The 21,322-nt window shown below is 41.2% G+C and overlaps 2 protein-coding genes across 2 annotated transcripts in view; both read right to left on the bottom strand.

Moving 5' to 3' along the window:
• IGF2BP3 (insulin like growth factor 2 mRNA binding protein 3) overlaps positions 1-21,322 on the bottom strand; it is a 160,982-nt gene that overhangs the window by 36,431 nt on the left and 103,229 nt on the right. The window contains exons 4-6 of the mRNA XM_032286997.1: positions 12,954-13,005; positions 12,801-12,864; positions 3,133-3,414 (exon numbers count right to left, since the gene is read on the bottom strand). Coding sequence (XP_032142888.1) covers positions 3,133-3,414; positions 12,801-12,864; positions 12,954-13,005 — 398 coding nt within the window. The remainder of the gene's footprint in view (positions 1-3,132; positions 3,415-12,800; positions 12,865-12,953; positions 13,006-21,322) is intronic.
• LOC116557490 (heterogeneous nuclear ribonucleoprotein A1-like) lies at positions 4,215-5,534 on the bottom strand. Its single transcript, XM_032287001.1, has one exon. The coding sequence runs from the start codon at positions 5,460-5,462 to the stop codon at positions 4,506-4,508; it is 957 nt and encodes a 318-aa protein (XP_032142892.1). The 5' UTR covers positions 5,463-5,534; the 3' UTR covers positions 4,215-4,505.

Genomic DNA, 21,322 nt, shown 5'->3' with positions numbered 1-21,322 from the left:
CTTACCATTGGCACTACTGACTTTTTTGGGTCAGATTCTTTGTTGTGCATAGGGTGTCTGGTGCACTGTAGGAAACTGACTAACACCCCTGGCCTCTACCTACTAGATGCCAGTAGCATGCCCCTCTCCCAGCTCTCACAGCGAAAAATGTCTCCAGACATTGCCAAATGTCCATGGAGGTTGGGGTGGGGCGCGGGGATGATCATTTGTGGTTGACAACCACTGGCATGGGAAAGTTCTGTTTCTAACAGACAAAAAGAAAATTAGAATTTCTAACTACAGGAAGAGATGGTTAAACACAGGAAGAGATGCTTAAATAACAATATATTCATATCATCAGATGTTTTTGAAAATGTGGTAAAATTAAGGGTACCAACACAGTAAAAAGTCCTTAACTGAAATAATGCAATTCATACCATGATATCACATGTTAGTAAATACAGTCAACAAGTCCTATTGAGATACATCCCCAACTTACCAATGGTTACCCAGGTGAGACAAATGGTAACTTTTAAATTTACATATTTATGCATTTTAAATTAAGTACAAAATAAGTCTGATGTTATTTAAAAAGCACAAGAAAGAAAATCAGCTAATCAAAAAATATGTATTTTTGGGAAATTACTCAACAAATTAAGTATTTGTTGAGTTCCTTTGGCCACTCAAACACTTGAAGATAAAGAGCTAAGTAACTCATGGCCCTGAGAGTTGCCATTTGATCATGCCAATAAAAATCAAGATTTGGCTTTCATTTTCGTAACGTTTGGTTGAAACCTGAAGATTTACCTCAAGAGTTAAAGATAGAACTAAAAATAAGGGCAACAAAGAAATGAAACAAATTCTAGCCGGGCATGGTGGCTCACGCCTATAATTCCAGCACTTTGGGAGGCCGAGGCAGGTGAATCACAAGGTCAGGAGTTTGAGACCAGCCTGGCCAACATGGTGAAACCCCATCTCTACTAAAGACACAAAAATTTAGCCCAGTGTGGTGGCGTGTGCCTGTAATCTCAGCTACTTGAGAAGCTGGGGCAGGAGACTCGCTTTAACCCGGGAGGCAGAGGTTGCAGTGAGCCAAGATCACACCATTGCACTCCAGCCTGGATGACAGGGCGAGACTCTGTCTCCAAAAAAAAAAAAAAAGAAGAAATGAAATAGATTAAGGGCTACCTAAAATTAACTAATAAAAAAATAGTGACTTAGACAACAGTCCCAATCTTAAGAGTCCTCTTCTCAGCTGCTGTTTCAGTCACCGGTCACTGTCAGTGATACCTGTCTTCCAGTAACATGTTAGCATCCTTCTTTGCAGTTTATTTCCACCCTTTCACTGTGTTAGGGATTACTAAACTCCAATCCCCTGAGAGAAGGGAATGTGGCTTTGGAGATTAGGGTGGTCCTCTGAGACCATTCCAGAAACAGAGGTTCTGATAATGACTAATTTTGATATCAAGAGTTAATTAAGTCCACTGGCAGAGTTCTGCAAATGAATCATCGGATATAACAAAAATTGCTTCCCTTCCCCTATCCCCATCTTCCTGCTCAAGTAAAACAAACAGTTCGATTTAAGTCACAGCTCTTTCATCTGACAGGGAAATGAGTAGCTCGAAAAGGACAACTCTAATCTGCTACATGACAAGGAAAGGAAATCATATAATGAATTTCTGCAGGTAATGGTGGATCAAGGGAAGCAAGAAGCCCTTAAATTTTAAGATGAAAGCCAGGCCGACTGACTAGGCTATGGTCCAATTATCTTTCCCACTCCTACATGATGAGGTCAGGACCATTAATTCTATATTCAGGTAACCAGCACCCAACATCTTCTGCTTCAAAGCAAGGGAAAGCAGGATCAGATGCCAGTGCAGGGGGCGGGTGGGTATGGACCACAACTCAGTACAGTTCTTTTTGGTTCTGCATGAGAAATGGGTCAGCTAGTCCAATGCAGGCATGGTGCCTATGATGAATATGCATGTCCTTTAAGGCCGGCTGGAACAAACACATTAGCAATGTATACATAGCAGCGTAGTCCTAACTTTTAAAGAAAGACTAAGCTTATTTCCTTGGATCTCATTTAAAAAAAACCATTCTCCTTTCTAAATTTAAAAGGCAAAATAATCCTGTCATTTCTGTAGCTGGTCCAAAGCTTGCAGAATGGCATTTTTGGATACAACCTCTTCTTCCCAGCACACTCACAGGTTCTTCAGGAAATACGGTAGTGTGCTCGCTTGGGCAGCACATATACTAAAAAATAGGAAATACAGTAGTAACAACAGGGCCAGAGATGTGCCTTGTAGCACATTACAGAGATAGGTATGTGGCAGAGAGTTTGTCACCAAGCTTCTTTGGGTCAAAAAATATCCACATACTTTACAACAGTATGGTTTCTAAAGCAAAACTAACATACAATGAATAATGAGAATTGAGAAGTATCTTAGATATATGTCATGGGCTTCAAACGTAATGTACATGTAGTCATTTTAGTCATTTGACAAAAGAGCCTTCTATGTAGCAGGGCTTGGCCCTGGGGCTACAGTAGTAAATAAAAACAATTAATTCCTGCTTTCTGCTCCTGACAATTAGCTCCAACATTTGGAAGGGAATCTTCCAATCCCTTACAGCCCACCAATTAAAACCATCAAACAACATCCAGAAGAAAAAGCTATTCTAATCACATGGCTTAATCACAGGAAAAGTTTAGACAGTAAGATGAGCAATTCTTTACTCGAGTAAGGCAAGAATGCAAAACCATTTCTGTATTGAGGCCACAAATAAAATGGACTGGACCCAGAAAATTACTTCTAAAAGCACTGAGAGCAGGTGGGGGGTGAGGGATGGGACAGAGAACAATCTAGAAGCTGCCTTTTTGTCTTCCAGAACCTCCCCAACTAGAAGAGGATTAGGTATCATTTGTTTTCCATTCATGTGTGAAAATTTGAGGTTCCCTTTGAGACTGAGGATCAGCTCCAGATTTATATGAAATGAACAACAAGATACTGCAAGATTTTTACACATTCCCAAGTGCTGTCCAAGGAGTCCTCATGGCGGTGTTCAGAAGGGCACCAAGTACCAGAATGATACACTGTTACTAACATTTCAAAGGGAAAGCACGAACACCCACCACACACTCAGCATACTCACTTAGACTGGGTCTGTTTGGTGATGTTCCGAATGGTGGCACCTTCTTTTCCTATGATGGCTCCAACAAACTGAGTGGGAACCAGCAGGCGCAGAGGCAAATCACATGGTTTCTGCTTGGTCACAGATCCTGGAGACCCCTGCCTTGAGGAGCCCCTCTGCCCAAGCCCCCGGCGACCTCGGGGCTGCTGCAGGAGGTTTTGCTGGGTGGCCATTTCATCAGGGATATAGGCTACTTTCAAGGTGAAATTCTCTAACTGAAATCCATTCAGTTTGTCTAGTGCTCTGAAAGTTGACAAGGGGCAGGGGTACAAAGAGTAATCAATCTATATGATACATGTTTTAGCAAAGCAACACCCATCCCTTCTACTCAGCATTACTAGCTATAAGTTTCTGAGTAAAGCCCTAGCACAAGCAGCAAACCCACCACACACATAATCCTCCCTCTCCTCCACCCTGCACCACCAGCACCCACACACATCTTCCTCTGAGGCAGTAACAGTGGGGAAAAAGACCACAAGTTTCCAAAGTGAACGTATTTGCCATCTACTAATGAAAAATAGAATAACAAAAAACATTTTGTCAAACTCTCAGTTAAGTTTAACCCATAAGGTTATTAACAATTTAAGTATACACAGCAAGAGAAGCAAGTGGGCTTCTTGCCCTGGCTAATGTTTCCAAATCACAGTGGAAGAGCCATCAGAAATACATACCTCCTTCACTTTACCCTCTGAAATATGAAATATTTAAAACCATTTTAAGAACCAGTGGACAAATATCTCTAAATCATTCACAACAGACTATCCTGAGTATTAAATTCTACCAATCACACTCAGTACCTATTATGAGCCAGTCCTCAAGAAGACAGGAGTCCCTGACTTTGTGGTTTATGATCTGATTTGGGGCAAAGAGGCAGGGGTGGTGATAAACCAAAAAAAAAGAGAACTACTTTCTAATCTGTTCATTCATTCACCACACTATTTGGGGAAAGTTTCTCTCTTCTTCATTCTTTTTTTTTTTTTTTTAAAAAAAGACATTTATTCAGCGTCACGATCAGACTATTACATTTAGCAATCAACAGCATGGGTGCAAAAAAAAAAAAAAGAAAAAGAAAAAAAATCTACATTAAAACCCCTTGTTGGAATGCTTTACACTTTCCACAGAACAGAAACTAAAATAACCTGTTATACAATTAGTCACAAATATAGTCCTCGAGTTTTTTGCCCATACACATGAGTATTTGTCTAAATCATGTCTTCTTTGTAGCAGCTAGGCCCTGCCACCACTGTGCTTGGCTGAGTTCACAAATCTGTTGTAACCTGTAGCTTCCCTGTCACTTCTCTGGCTCTCCTCTCCTGCTAAGCTTTGTTTCCTAATTAAAATCTTCTGCCACTGCCATAGCTACTGCTGCTACTGGAACCACCATAGCCACCTTGGTTTCGTGGTTTGGCAAAGTATTGGCCGCCATAGGGGCCAGAGCTTCTGCCTCCAAAGTTTCCTCCCTTCATGGGTCCAAAATTTGAAGACTGATTGTTGTAACTGCCAAAATCATTGTAGCTTCCACCACCTCCAAAATTGCCTCCATCATTACCAAATCCATTATAGCCATCCCCACTGCCACCATATCCACCACCACCACGGCTGCCACCAAAACCACCACGACCACTGAAGTTTCCTCCGCGACCAAAGTTGTCATTCCCACCGAAACCACCTCCACGACCACCACCAAAGTTTCCAGAACCACTTCGACCTCTTTGGCTGGATGAAGCACTAGCCATCTCTTGCTTTGACAGGGCTTTCCTAACTTCACAGTTGTGGCCATTCACAGTATGGTATTTCTGAATGACAATCTTATCCACGGAGTCATGGTCATCAAAGGTTACAAAAGCAAAGCCCTTTTTCTTGCCACTGCCTCTGTCAGTCATGATTTCAATCACTTCAATTTTTCCATACTGTTCAAAATAATCTCTTAGGTGATGTTCTTCAGTGTCTTCTTTAATGCCACCAACGAATATTTTTTTCACAGTTAAGTGGGCACCTGGTCTTTGAGAATCTTCTCTTGAGACAGCTCTCTTTGGTTCCACAACTCTTCCATCCACTTTGTGTGGCCTTGCGTTCATGGCTGCATCCACTTCCTCCACAGTTGCATACGTGACAAACCCAAAGCCCCTGGAGCGCTTGGTGTTTGGATCTCTCATTACCACACAGTCTGTGAGCGTTCCCCATTGCTCAAAATGGCTCCTCAGGCTCTCATCGGTTGTTTCAAAGCTCAACCCTCCAATGAAGAGCTTCCTCAGCTGTTCCGGCTCTTTAGGAGACTCTGACTTAGACATGATCGCAGGGAGAAGAGAGACTTTAACGATGCTTCTTCGGCGGCGTCCACGGGCAAAAAGCTCTTCTTCATTCTTTTGGTTTTTTTGAGACACAGTCTTGCTCTGTCACTCAGGCTGGAGTACAGGTGCCAACTTGGCTCACTGCAACCTCCACCTCTGGGGCTCAAGTGATTCTCGTGCCTCAGTCTCCTGAGTAGCTGAGATTACAGATGTGCACCACAACGCCTGGCTGATTTTTGTATTTTTAGTAGATCTGGGGTTTCACCATGTTGCCCAGGCTGGTTCTGAACTTCTGACCTCAAGTGATCTGTCTGCACTGGCCTCTCAAATGCTGGGATTATAGGCATGAGCTACTGTACCCAGCTTCTTTTTAATTCTTGATCTTTATTATAACATGCAAAGAAAAGTGCCCAAATCTTGAGAATAAATCTCAGTGAATTTTCACAAGGTGAACACACACATCCAGATCCAGAACTAGAACACACCAGGGCTCCAGAAGCCCCACCAGTACGGGCTTTCAGTAGTCACTGCCTCCACAACCCCTCGCAGACTTCTAACACCATACATTATTTTTGCCTATTTAAAAATTTCATGTAAGTATATACGATATATATTTTCTCATATCTGGAAACTACCTTAAGATTCATCCAAATTGTTGTGTTCTATTTTCTGTTTTTTTGTTTTGTATTCATTTCTTGTGTGTTCTATTTTCAAAGAAGAAAATAATAAACTAATAGAGAGGATATAGCCCAAACTTCATAAACATACTCCTAAATGATACATTCCTTTTTAACTCCCCAGCACACAACAAAAAGAGAGAGGTCCCCACACTTCCCAGGCCACTCAGGTTCTGTGCTCAGATTCTTGAGTTCACCCCAGGTGGGGGAAAAAAAAAAAAAACAGGCATAAAGTGGTCTCTTTCTAGTTGTTTGGTGTGGCTGTTTCTGGCTTATACATTGCTTTATTTGCAAATCTGTTCTCAATTCTTGACTTAAATAGAAAAAAGGGGGTGGCGTGGGAGAATGGTTCTAGCACCAAAAAGGTCACAGAGGGCTGGGACCTGGAAGGTAGATCCAGGCAAGCAGAGGGCTCGCTGACATTCTCTGGCCTAGAATGATTCTCAGTTTCTCGCTTCAATCCTCTATCACTGTTCTACCTTCTCTGGAACATGAATGAACTCTTATTAAAAGATCAGTCATGCAGAAAGTAGCAAGAGGTTGCTCTGGCACCATCACCAACCCTCCAAGGCCCTTCCCAGAACTGCTGCTCACTGCAGTACTTCTAGAAATGGACCAGTCCTTTCTATGTGTTTACGAACACATGTATTCGTGTCCAGTACCTTTGTTAAAACCATAACTGGGGTTGTGATGTTGACTGCTCTGTGGTTTCTTTTTAAATACAATGTCTTCAGATATTTCCGTGTGATTTCTGTGTCAGAGGGCAGTCTTTTCATAAGCTTCAGAGGTGATAGCTGGCACACGCCACACTTATTTTGCCAATGCCTTGATGACAGAACGTTAAGGTTAACACTGTGCTTTCCTCCTGTCCCCTTTTTCTCTTAAGGGAATGTGGATTAAGAATGCTAAAATATTTTGGTTATTTCTAAAGGAAGACAACTGCTGAGAAATTTTAATATTTATGGTGTATATTTGTTATAAAAAGTTGCAATTGCAGAAGAGTCAACCAACTACAGATTCTTTCAAAACAGATTTAATTTTTTTTTTCTGAGACAGAGTTTTATTCTTTTTTCTTTTTTTTTTTTTTGTGAGGCTGAGTCTCGCTATGTCAACCAGGCTGGAATGCAGTGGTATGATCTCAGCTCACTGCAATCTCGCCTCCCAGGTTCAAGTGATTCCCCTGCCTCAGCACAGCTGGGACTACAGGCACGCACTCCCACGCCTGGCTAATTTTTTGTATTTAGTAGAGATGGGGTGTCACCATGTTGGCCAGGATGGTCTCCATCTCCTGACCTCGTGATCCACCCGCCTCAGCCTCCCAAAGTGCTGGTATTACAGGCGTGCGTGCACCATGCCCGGCCAACAGAGTTTTATTCTTCTTGTTCAGGCTGGAATGCAGTGGCGTGATTTTTGCTCACTGCAACCTCTACCTCCGGCTTCAAGAGATTTTCCTGCCTCAGCCTCCTTAGTAGCTGGGAATATAGGCACACACCACCACCACCCCCCACCCCCGGCAGCTAGTTTTTGTATTTTTAGTAGAGAGGTTTTGCTATTTTGGCCAGGCTGGTCTTAAACTCCAGGCATCAGATGATCCACTCACCTTGGCCTCCCAAAGTGCTGGGATTACAAGGCCTGAGCCACCACACCGGGCCTTAAATGTTTTTAAAGTCAGGAATAAACAGATCATTGAAGGTTCTTTAAAAAATTAAGGAAACCTGAACCCAATGAAGGCATCAACTACATCTAGGCATAAAAGGTAATCTAGTTCATACCACAGCCTTTTTCATTATAAATGGCATATTGCCAGCTTCAGAAGAGAGTAAGTATATTTTGACTAGTGAATTAAGTCATCAATGTTACAAAAAAGGTAGGTAACTTTTTTCTTGAGTGAGACAGACATATACAGATATCATTCTTCCTGGGGTAAAACAGAGGTATACAGGTCAGTTACCAGATGCTTCTATATTCTAGAACCATCTAAATTAAGTCACATGTATCACAAGAAACAACTTTATAACTTGGCAAAAACTTCTAACTTATATTGTGCTGCTTTAAAAAGATTTTTCTTTGTGGGAAAAAGAAAAAATTCTCACTGAAGAGATCAAATGGCCCAGAGTGCTAGTCTCCGGTGTACCCCCTGGATTCCAATGGCTCCAGACTCAGGCTGCTCCAGGCATAATGCAGACAGCCCCTATTGTGTGTATGGGACTACCTAATTGCCAATTTAAGCAGAGTTCCTGATCTCTCAAACCATAGTGCTCCACATTCAGACACAGCTGAAAAGGTACAGGAGGAACCTAACTGCTGAATGGTGGCTTTCTCATGACTGCAGCTCCTAAGTTACTGAATTTAAGTCAACCACAAGAACCTTTCTAGGCACAAAGTTTACTATTCAGCTATGTCATACAGTGATCTGCTGAGTTCATGGGAAAAAAAAAAATTTAGTATTTTCACGAGACCCACTGTAGATGCAAGACATGAGATAAACAACTGTTATCATTATTTGAAACATATGTATTCAGTTAAAGAGAACTTGAAGATGTTTATCCAAAATGTATATTACTCAGGATCCTGGTTTTCTTTTTTTTTTCTTTGAGATGGAGTTTTGCTCTTTTTGCCCAGGCTGGAGTGCAATGGCACAATCTCAGCTCCCTGCAACCTCCACCTCCCGAGTAGCTGGGATTACAGGTGTATACCACCATGCCTAGCCTTTTTTTTTTTTTTTTTTAAAAAAAAAACTAGAAACGGGGTTTCACCATGTTGGTCAGGATGGTCTCCAACACCTGACCTCAAGTGATCCACCTGCCTCAGCCTCCCAAAGTACTGGGATTATAGATGTGAGCCACCGCACCCTGCCAGGATCCTGTTTTTCATCATCACTTGACTCTTCGCTCTTGATGCTATTTTAAGGGTCACTGAGAAGATGCCAAGTAGTTTTGTTAGTTGGTAGAATTTAATTGTATTGGTAAGAAGTCTACTGGCACCAGACGCCTCATGCCTATAATCTCAACACCTTGGGAGACCAAGGTGGGTAGATGACTTGAAGTCAGGAGCTCAAGACCAGCCTGGCCAACATGGAGAAACTCTGTCTCTACTAAAGGTACAAAAACTAGCCAGGCGTGGTGGCATGCACCTATAATTCCAGCTGCACAGGAGGCTGAGGAATGAGAATTCCTTGAAACTGGGAGGCAGAGGTTGCAATGAGCCGAGATTGTACCACTGCACTCCAGCCTAGGTGACAGAATGAGACTGTCTCCAAAAGAGTTCACTGGGGTAGATCACCATTTAGAGCTGAATGGGCTTCAAAATAGAGAATAAGTAGTTCAACTTGAGGATGAGGAGGAAAGAGAAAGAAATAAGAAGAAATGAGACCCAGATAAGATAAATGTACCCAAGAGTCCACACATACAGATCTGAATCATGAAAAAATACAGATTAGAGACCAGAATTCTAGTCCAGCTTGATCATTAAATAACCATGTTACCCTCCAAAGGTCATTTTCCAGTTTGGCATTGGCTGTCTCCCTATAAAATTAAAAGACTAGACTCATGGTCCTTTTAGCTCTAAAATTTCATGCCTGGCTGGGTGCAGTAGCTTGCACCTCTAACTCCAGCACTCTGGGAGGCCGAGGAGGGAAGATCACTTGAGCCCAGGAGTTTGAGATCAGCCTGGGCAACAGAGTGAGATCCTGTCTCTACCAAACAAAAAAGAAAAAGAAGAAAAAAAGAAAAAAATTAGCTGGGTGTGGTGGCACAAGCCTATAGTCCCAGCTACTTGGGAGGCTGAAGTGGGAGGGCTGTTTGAGCCCAGGAGGTTGAGGCTACACTGAGCCATGATTGGGCCACTGCACTCCCAAGTCTGCCTGGGCGACAGAATGAGCAGCTGTCTCAAAAAATAATAAATAAAATTCCATGTCCAAAAAATCTCCTGTTTTTTATCCTCAGATGTCACCCTGTAAATACTACAGGGTCCTAACAAAAATGAGGTTTAACCCATTATTGAATAGTCACAAATTCAATTATCTCCTTGCACCAAGAATAGGAGGTTGACACAATTTAGCAATCATTATTGAAAGCCTGGGTAATATGATGATCGTAGGGATGTACCTTAATGAAATAAATACTGGACAAAGCCCAAGTGTAGGGCTTCATGACTATATTGGTTCTAAAAACAAAACAAAACGACATGGGCAAATGCCCTAGATGATGCGCAACAGAAGTCAGGAGAGGTAAACTGTGGTGAGGATCCGACACTATGCAGAGATTAGAATCAGTATAAATATACTGAATGACAAACCCACAAAATCCTGCAGAATGATCTTTGTAATTCTGAAAGTTATAATGCATGGGACAAAGTCTATAAAACTCTATGGCAAATTTAACAGTGGTTATCACTGAATGACAAAAAAAAATCCCTTTGTCTCGGTGCTTTATTTCATTTTCCAAAATAAATCTTTTATTTACATAATTGTTAAAGTTTAAATGGGAATTTTCTTAGCCACTGGCCAAGGTGCTTCAAACACTTCTAACCATAACCACATTTACCTTATAAAGGTATTCACAGTGATACAAAGGAACTTCAACGATAGTTTTTTGTTTTTTTTTTTTTTTGAGATGGAGTTTTGCTCGTCGCCCAGGCTGGAGAGCAATGGCGCGATCTCAGCTCACTGCAACCTCCACCTCCCAGGTTCAAGCAATTCTCCTGCCTCAGAATGATAGTTTCAAAGTACAAATAAACATTCCTATTCCCTAACAAAAATAAACATCAGAATAACCCCAAACAAAAGAAAGTGTAAGAACTAAATGTCTACACATTTTCTATGGGGTTCTTTGAAACACATGACAAACTGTCTTATCTCACCATCTCTGGAACAGGGAGGAAAACAGGTGGGCCTCTCTTGCTTTCAGGAAGAAAAAATGCATTCACTAAACACATACTTCTATTTTTAATGAAACTGATGAAATGAAATTTAAACTTGTCAAATTTTAATAATTCCAGACTTAAGCCTAAAATGAACACATGTATTAATATTTTCTGTAATATGTGTGCCATTAACCTTTGGTTTACTTTAGCCACAAGGTGGCAGGAATTTCAATGTTAAATTCTGTCTTAAAGACAGAGCCATAGATGAGGACTCTTAAGTGACATTCATAGAGCTTTAAGTAACAGAAACAGCTATAAACATGTTAACGCTAGGTCCCTGGTTCCACATCATAGTGACAGCCATCATTGGAAATGAAGTATACCAAACAATAACAGGTAGCAGCAGCAGCAATCAAACATGTTAGAAAAATACATAATAGCTGCTAACTTTTGAGCTTTGACTACTTTATAGGTATTATGAAACGTGTTTTGGAGGCTCTTAGTTTTTCTCAGTAGCCTCATTAGCTAAAGACTACAGTTATTCCCATTTTAGAAATGGGGGTGGGCCAAGATCACGACACTGTACTCCAACCTGGGCAACAAGAGTGAAACTCCGTCTTAAAAAAAAAAAAAAAAAGTGTATGTGTGTGTGTATGAATATACATATACACACACACACAAAAAAACATCCAAATGTTACGGTATCATTTGTGATAAAGGAGGAATACATACGTGTAGCATTTGTTTTCTACATGGTTATCTCCCAAGGATGAGGTGTTTAAGGAAGAATTTGCACTATGTGCATCTTTACATCTTTTTTATTTTGAACCATGTGAGTATTACTGATTTTACAAATAAAGTTCCACTTATTTTATACAAATTTCCACCTTCTTCTCCGTGTTATCTTTCCTTTCATAGTCCCTCCTGAGTGAGTCCTGCCTTTAGGAACCTAGCTAAGCTCTACTCCTGCAGCTCATTTTACCTTTCCCCTTCAGGGCTCAGAGTCAGCCAGTGGGGTCTTTCACCTTTCTGACACAGAGGACAGTCAGCCTGCTCCTGCCAGTATGGTATCTTGAGGTAGCTCAGGCTTCTGTAGTCAGCTAACACCCAGTGCAGTGCTACTGAGCACTTTATATGCTATTCTTTTGTGTTCATATTCTGAACAGACCTGTTAAAGGCCATATTTGTGGGACCCCCGTTTCTTTCTTTATTGCTCATTTTATTAGATCATTCCAAGCCTAGAGAATTATCTTTTCCTAGGGGAGACTGTTTGATCTGTAAAGTATTGCCTGTTTACTACACTGGAATCTTTTTTTCTATAAATCTAAGAGCAAATTACATGGATCCAACATCTGCACACTCCTAAATGATAACAGTAATCAGAAAATCAGTGAGCAAGTCAACTTAATGTTTAACACTGTTGTTTAACACATGAGCCAACTTACCCACTTTAGATAAATAATATACGTGTCATACAAAACGGGGAGTGGGGAGAGACTATGTTATTTGGCAACACCACCCAGGCCAAGAGTTTCTGCAAATAGGATGTGATTCAGCTTCATACTAGACCACTCTATTACTGGCATTAAAGACACATTGAAAATGTCATACACCTTTAACCAATGTAGATTCTTACTAGACATTCAAACTTAAAAAGAAAGGCACAATTGCAGGGTCAAACTTCGTAAAATAAAAGTTTCTAACACCCACCAGCCCTTCTCAACTGAAAAATCCACAAAACATGTTACTGTACTTAACTTAGTTATCATATATAGATTAAAAGTTTCAAGCTTCTTACTGTCTAGCTTGGTCCTTACTGGAATAGGTTACATTTACAACTGCAGTTTCCGAGTCAGTGTTCACTAGAGGAAGAGAAAAATGAGAATAAAGGTTAGTTTTCTTTCTACTTCCTTCCTTTTACAAATTTGAAAGCAATTCAGAAGACATGTACCTTGCTCACAGCTCTCCACCACTCCATACTGGACTAGTAAACTATCCAGCACCTATCAGGAGGGGGAGAGAAAATTATAAATTTTGAGTTTCCCAAGTTATTAGCAAGGGCAGGAATATGTCTTACAATTACTAATTGTGATGGAAAAGAACCAACAATTATCTGGGGCTGGGACTGCAGAACTGAGGGATGGATACCACAAATACCACACTCGCACTTGTCTCTTCTGCCCGCTCTTAGATCCCTGACATTAAGCTCATTTCCTATGGCTAACCAAGAAGTAACGCTGGCTCAGCAAAGTGTGCAAACCCACAGCCGCCCGGTTCCTGAGGCTGAAGGAGGAGGATATATTTCTCATACATACACAAACACATCAACATACTTTCTCTTTGCATACAAAATCAGTAGACATGGGACCAAGTTAAAAACTAAAGTTTAACTGGGCACAGTGGCTCACACTTATCATTTCAGGACTTTGGGAGGACTGTTTGAGGCCAGGAGTTTGAGACCAGCCTGGTCAGCACAGTGAGACCCCATCTCTAAAAAAATAAAATAAAAAGAGAAAAAAACTAAAGTTTTATCTATAAGATGTTCCTTTCCAACGGACTTCCTTTACAACTCTAATGGTTATTACAGAACAGACTGCTCAAGGCAGGCTAGCAAAATGAAGAGAGCACAGTGGACACTCTATATTGAGTCTTGAATTAAAGCCCAACATAAACATGTAGACAGCAAAGGTGTGAAATGAAGCAAACATTTCTAAATCTACACAGGGTTGGGAAATGTACAATCTGAAGCTATGATTTCACCATCTTTCCTGTAGCTGTGTTATACTATGCATGTAATCCAAATGGAGAGGCTGTTAAAACAGTAATTATAAGTTTATTATAATATCAGCTGCAGGTGTAGGTCTCCTCAATGTAAACCAAATTCAGGTGTCCTTAGCGTCTAAGACCTAGGGCCAAACAAAGTAAGTTTTTGTAAATTATAGCAAACTACTTACTCATCAATTTAACTACAAATTTTATTATTTATTGATTGATTGGACAGGGCCTTGCTATGTCACCCAGGCTGGAGTGCAGTGGCATCATCACAGCTGACTGCAGCTTCAACCTTCTGAGTTTAAGTGACCTTCCCACCTCTGCCGTCTGAGCGGCTGGGACTACAGGTGCACGTCGCCACCCTCAGCTAATTTTAAAAATTTTTGGTAGAGATGAGGTCCCACTGTATTACCCAGGCTGGTCTCAAACTCGTGAGCTCAAGGGATCCTCCCGCCCTGGCCTCCCAAAGTGCTGGGATTACAGACGTGAGCCACCTAGCCCTGGCCTAACTGCAAAGTTAAAGGGGTGGTTCCTTGAAAATGTTTTCAGGCCCCAGGAAACAGTAAACCATTAGAAAACAAATTTTTATGGTAATTTCCTACTAAATTTAAGTGATTTCTTCTAAAGGAAGATTTATCTTAAGTGGTATCTTTTAAGCTTTTACTTTATCTGGTTCCAGTTTGAAACATCTAACAAGGTTTGTCTGGGGTGAACTTTTTTTTTTTGTTTGTTTGTTTTTGGTATTTTTAGTAGAGACGGGGTTTCACCATGTTGACCAGGATGGTCTCGATCTCTTGACCTCGTGATCCACCCGCCTCGGCCTCCCAAAGTGCTGGGATTACAGGCTTGAGCCACCGTGCCCGGCCTTTAACTTTTGTTTTTAGTTTTGGGACAGGGTCTTACCGTAAGCTATGCCAGAGTGCAGTGGCACAACCATAGCTCACTGTGTCCTCAAGCTCTGGGTTCAAGCAATCCTCCCACCCCAGCTTTCTGAGTAGCCGGCACTACAGGTGCATACCACCACACCTGGCTGATGTTTAAGTTTTTTGTAGAGACGGGGGTCACACTATGTTGCCCAGGTTGGTCTCAAACTCCCAGATTCAAAGGATCTTCCCATCTGGGCCTCCCCAAGTGCCGAGATTACAGGCATGACCCACAGCACCTGGCCTGCTTTTTCTTTTAAATAAGGTTAATACTATTTGTGAGTGAAATGCTCCTTCATCATTTTTATTTGGTAAATTTCTGAGGTATACACGTAGAAGTACATTAATCTTTGTCTCTGATTATAGTTATTGTTAAATCACAACAAGACATTCAAATATTTCATGAGTGAAGTGACTACTTCACAGGAGAAAATCCTGGTATATCTTACTAGGTAGGGTACCTCTATAAAAAGTGCTTGGCTGTTTTATAGGTGAATGTGCCATGTAATGTTGATCAAAGACACAGTTTATAAAGGCCAAAAATTAAAAAACCTCTCACATTGCCATTAAAAGATGAAATATACAACACATAATTTCTTAAATTAAAATCAAGGGTGGCCAGGCGTGGTGGCTCACGCCTATAATCCCAGCATTTCAGAAGCCCGAGGCAGGTGGATCACCTGAGGTCAGGAGTTCAAGACCAGCTTGGCTAACATGGCAAAGCCCTGTCTCGTATTAAAAATGCATAAAATTAGCTGGGCATGGTGGCGGGTGCCTGTAATCCCAGCTACTCGGGAGGCTGAGGCAGGAGAATTGCTTGAACCTGGGAGGTGGGGACTCCAGTGTGCTGAGATAGTGCCACTGCACTCCAGCCTGGGAAACAGAGCAAGACTTTTTTTTTTTAAGGAGGGGGGGGAAAAAAAAAAAGCAACCTACTTATTTTCTAGACAAAAATGAAAATTTGTCAATACAAAGAAATGTTTTACTTCATACTTGTCAGAATTCTAACGAAGTATATTTTAGTTCATTCTACCTTAAGTAATGAAGTGGGAAGGAGGACATGTACATCTACCATTAAAATTTAGCTTTTAAATGAAAGCCACACTAATAGTAAAGCTTTATAGCAACTTGAATGGAGGCAGGGGTAGAGGAGGGGTTCAGGAAGTAAGGGGTAGTTGCCAATTTGTCATTTAAAATTTAGCTTTTAAGGCCAGGCACAGTGTCTCATGCCTGTAATCCAGCACTTTGGGAGGCCATGGCAGGTGGATCACTTGAAGTCAGGAGTTCAAGACCAGCCTAGCCAACATGGTGAAACCCTGTCCCTACTAAAAAAATTAGCCAGTCATGGTGGTAGATGCCTGTAATCCTAGCTACTCGAGAGGCTGAGGCAGGAGAATTGCTTGAACCCAAGAGGTGGAGGCTGCAGTGAGCCGAGATCACACCACTGCAGTCCAGCCTGGGCAACAGAGCAAGACGCTGTCTCAAAATAAATAAGTAAAATTTATTTTTAAAATGAAAGCCACACAAATAGTAGAGCTTTATGGCAACTTGGATGGAAGCAGGGGTAGAGGAGGGTTTCAGGGAGGAGGTAGTTGCCAATTTAATGTTTAATTAAATAAATATCTTTCTTAATTATTCTGAAAAGCAATTTGCTCAGTAATTAAGTACATTAGTCTCCACAAAGATAACCTTATGCCTCCTTAACTTTTATTACTCTTAGAGATAACACTACAGAAATTATCTGTGATCTACAAACAATACTGACTAAACCTACAATGATGCCAAGGAAACAAATGTTCTTTTGAAGAAACATTGCCAAAGTGTTAGAGAAGTATTTATACACACACATATATAAATGATACACGTAAAATTTTTTTTTTTTTTTGAGACGAGTCTTGCTCCGTCACCAGACTGGAGTGCAGTGGCGCAGTATGGGCTCACTGCAACCTCCAACTCCTAGGTTCAAGCGATTCTCTTGTCTCAGCCTCCCGAGTAGGTGGGACTACAGGCAAGCTCCACCACACCCGGCTAATCTGTGTATTTTTAGTAGAGACAGGGTTTCACCTTGTTGGTCAGGATGGTCCCAATCTCCTGATCTCGTGATCTGCCCACCTCAGCCTCCCAAAGTGCTGGGATTACCAGCGTGAGCAACAGCGCCTAGCCGGTAAATTTTTTAACTTAAAAATTGGGGGACAATTCCCCTTGTCCTCTTCCTTTCCAAGTTAAGCCTGGTAGAATGGCTTCTACAAAGAAGAGTGGCAAGAAAAATGGCCGCTCTGCCACCAACAAGCTGATAACACGAGAATACATCAATATTCACAACTCCATCCATGGAGTGGGCTTCAAGAAGACTGCCCCTTGGGCATTCAAAGATATCTGGAAATGTGCTATGAAGGAGACATGTTCACTGACACCGGGCTCAACAAAGTTGTCTGGGCCAAAGGAATAGGCAATGTCTTACACCATAATCTGTGAGCAGCTGTCCAGGAAGTATAATGATAATGAAGATTCACCAAATGAGCTCTATGTTTTGATTACCTACGTACCTGTTACCACTTTCAAAAATCTCGTCAGTCAATGTGAATGAGAATTAGCCACAGATCATCAAATACGTTAAAGTTATAAAACCACACACACACACACACCCCAAACATTAAAATTTTCACTGCATATATTCAAAACAAAATTGCTTGTATAGTTAAACGTTCTATTTCTAATAATAGGTAAATGCTATTGGTTGTCAATTTTTGTGTATCTAAAGTCTTTTTTTTTTTTTTTTGGAGACAGAATCTCACTCTATCACCCAGGCTGGAGTAGAGTGGTATGATCTCCACTCACTGCAATCTCAACCTCCCACGTTCAAGTGATTCTCCTGCTTCAGCCTCCTGAGTAGCTGGGATTACAGGCAAACCCTACTACACCCAGCTAATTTTTTTATTTTTAGTAGAGACAGGTTTCACCATGTTACCCAGGCTAGTCTTGAACTCCTTACCTCAAGTGATCCACCGACCTCAGCCTCCCAAAGTGCTGGGATTACAGGCATTAGCAACTATGCCCAGCCATGAAAAGTCTTTAAAAAGATAACTAGAAACTACAATCCTGTGTACTTTTTTTAAATAGGGAATTTTGTTGTCTGTAGATAATACTTCAATAAGCATGACTTTACACACACACACACATAAAACAAAACAAAACAAAAACCCTCTAATCCTAAGAAATAGGTGCAGAATCAATCTTTGTACCTAGCTGTGAACTAATTTAACAACACAACTTAGGAGATTTTACATAGACACCATAGATGGATTTCAGTGGATCTTTGATTTCTTACTCAAGGTTTCACATACAAGGTTTGGGAGTAATCACAACATAATAGGGAGACAGCTGTCAACAGCCTAATAAGATTCTCAAATCTCAAAGGGATTTCCAACCCCCCAAATGACTTGAACTGTACTATAGTAACCCCATCAATCTTAAGGCAGGCATTATCTGAGTACGCTCTTTTGTATCAAGAAGGGCTCCATATCATGCCACTCTAACCCACTGAACTCTCAACAAGTAAACAACAACTTACACTTGGTAAGTTCTGACATTTTGCCTTTTTTTTTTTTTCTTCAAAAAAAAAAAGAGACGGGATCCTGCTATGTTGCCCAGGATGGAGTACAGTGGGTATTCACAAGTACAGTCCCACTACTGATCAGCACGGGAGTTCTGACCTGCTCCATTTCCGACCTGGGTTGGTTCACCCCGCCTTAGGCAACCTGGTGGTCCCCCACTCCCGAGAGGTCACCATATTGATGCTGAACTTAGTGCAGACACCTCAGCGTAGCACACTACAGCCCAGAACTCCTGGACTCAAGCAATACTCCAGCCTCAGCCTCCCGAGTAGCTGGGACTACAGGTACGCGCCACCGCACCCAGTTTTTCTTTTTTTAGAGACAGAGTCTCACTAAAGTGCAGTGATGTGACCTTGACTCACTGCAGCCTCCACCTCCCAGGCTCAAGCCATTTTTGCACCTCAGCCTCCCGAGTAGTTGAGATTACATGCGTCTGCCACACCTGGCTACTTTTCATATTATAGTAGAAACAAGGTTTTGCCATGTTGGCCAGGCTAGTCCTGAACTCCTGAGCTCAAGTGATCTGCCTGCCTCAGCCTTCCAAAGTGCTGGGATTACAGATATGAGCCACCATGTCTGGCTGCATTTTGCTTAACTCTGCATTAAAGAGGAAGATAGACCGTGTGTTCCTGTTACCTGTCACATAAACTACCTATGTACCTGTTTTTTTCTCCTACATTCTTGTCTCTTCTCAGTACCTCTAACCCTTCTATGTTGGCCACAAATACTTCTTTTAAACAGTCTTATTTAAAAGTTAAAAAAAACAAAAACAACCAAAAACCAAAAATACCTCGCACTGTATATTCCCAACACTTTCACAAGTTCTCATACCTAAATAAATTTTACTCAAACCAGAAAGGAGACATTTATCTATGCTTACTTACATAAGTTTAAATTCCAATGACGGGAGAGGAAGGAGTATAAATACAAATTAAAGCCTAACAGAAAATGTCTTGTTAGAATTCCCCCCTATTATGTATTTAGGATGTGAAAGCCTCAAATGTTCAGCCTTCAAAAAAAAAAAATGTTCATCCACAGCCGGGTGCGGTGGCTCATGCCTGTAATCCCAGCAGTTTGGGAGGATGAGGCAAGTGGATCACTTGAGGTCTGGAGTCTGAGACCAGCCTGGCCAAGACGGTGAAACCCTGTCTCCACTAAATACACAAAAATTAGCTAGGTGTAGGGGAGCACACCTCTATTCCCAGCTACTAGAAAGGCTGGGGCAGGGAAATTGCTAGAACCTGGGAGGTAGAGGTTGCAATGAGCTGAGATTGGCCATTGCACTCCAGCCTGAGCTACAGAGCAAGACTCCGTCTTTTCAAAAAAAAAAAAAAAAAAAAAAAAAAAAGGTTCACCCAAATGTAGAAATAGTACAGAAAGAATCACATGAAAAATGCAAAGATTGTAACTTTTCTGAATGTAGTGGTACAAAATTAAGATCACTCATAATGATAAAAAGTACAAACAACCCAAATGCTTGTTGATTGATGAATGTAAACAAAATGTGGTATATTTGTACAGTGGAATATTATTCAACCATAAGAGGGAGGTACTTATACATGCTGCAACACAAACCTTTAAAGTATTATGTTTCCTTGTTAGTATATTGGCTAAAAAAACCAGACAGACAAGAAGGCATTATGCTAAGTGAAAGAAGACAGTCACAAAAAATGACATATTATATGATTCCATTTGTATGAAATGGCCAGAATAGGGAACTCTACTATAGACAGAAAGTAGATTGGTGGTTGCTTAGGGTTGATGAAAGTGAAAGTAGAGGGCAATAGTTAAATGTTTCTATTTGAAGTGATGAAAATGTCCTAAAACTGTGGTGATGGTTGCAGATATCTATTAACATACTAAAAAAAAAAAAATCACTGAATTAAACACTTTAAATGGAGAACTGCATAGTGTGTGAATTATATATTTCGGTAAGCTGTTAAAAAATACTAACAGCAACCTTCCCAGGCAATGGCCTAGTTTTGCCTTTTAAATTTTGAAGTATTGATAGCTTCTTGGCCTTCTGGCCAATAATCATCCACAGAACTAGCCCAGTCTGGTTCAACTTTGTGTGACAAAATGGTGATTTGTTCTTCAGTTGCCATGGACCCCCAAGTTGCAAGTTCTGTAACCTGAGCATGTCCAGATGAACCACACATGCAACCACAAGTGCCTGGACCAAGAGACAGGACCAAATTATGAAGTGGATACCACATGACATGATCCAATCAGATTGAACCCTGGTATCACCTTCTGGTATGATCCAGTCAGGTCAAACCTCCTGACATCACATCACTGTAAGATCGAATCAGATCATATCTTATTACACTCTGACTATAAAATCTGTCCCAGCCCCCAGCCAGGGGAGACAGATTTGAGCCTGACTCTGTCTCCTTGCTTGACAGTCTTACCATGAACTTTTTTCTTTACAAAAAAAAAAAAAAAAACAAAAAAAAAAACCTATGCTTTGGTGTTTGGCTTTCCATTGCACATGGACAAACAGAACCAGTTTGGTTGAGTAATAGTATCATTGAAATACTTGGCCGGGTGCGGTGGCTCACGCCTGTAATCCCAGCATTTTGGGAGGCCGAGGCGGGTGTATCACGAGGTCAACAGATCGAGACCATCCTGGTCAACATGGTGAAACCCCGTCTCTACTAAAACTACAAAAAAAAAAAAAAATTAGCTGGGCATGGTGGCGCGTGCCTGTAGTCCCAGCTACTCAGGAGGCTGAGGCAGGAAAATTGCTTGAACCCAGGAGGCGGAGGTTGCAGTGAGCCGAGATCGCGCCATTGCACTCCAGCCTGGGTAATGAGCGAAACTCCGTCTCCACAAAAAAAAAAAAAAAACAAAAAAAAAAAATACAGGATAAACTGCATGAAATTTGACTCATACACTCATTCATGAGTGTATTCATAGTACACTCTCATTAAACTATCACCATCATGCCAACAGTTTCTTCATGCCTCTCTTCCATCTAGTAGCCTAGTTTATTGATACGTACAGAGATC

This window comes from Sapajus apella, unplaced genomic scaffold (genome assembly GCF_009761245.1).
Source record: "Sapajus apella isolate SASKATOON/1434 unplaced genomic scaffold, GSC_monkey_1.0 scaffold19, whole genome shotgun sequence".
Taxonomy (NCBI): domain Eukaryota; kingdom Metazoa; phylum Chordata; class Mammalia; order Primates; family Cebidae; genus Sapajus; species Sapajus apella.
This window is presented reverse-complemented; position numbering and strand designations above follow the sequence as displayed.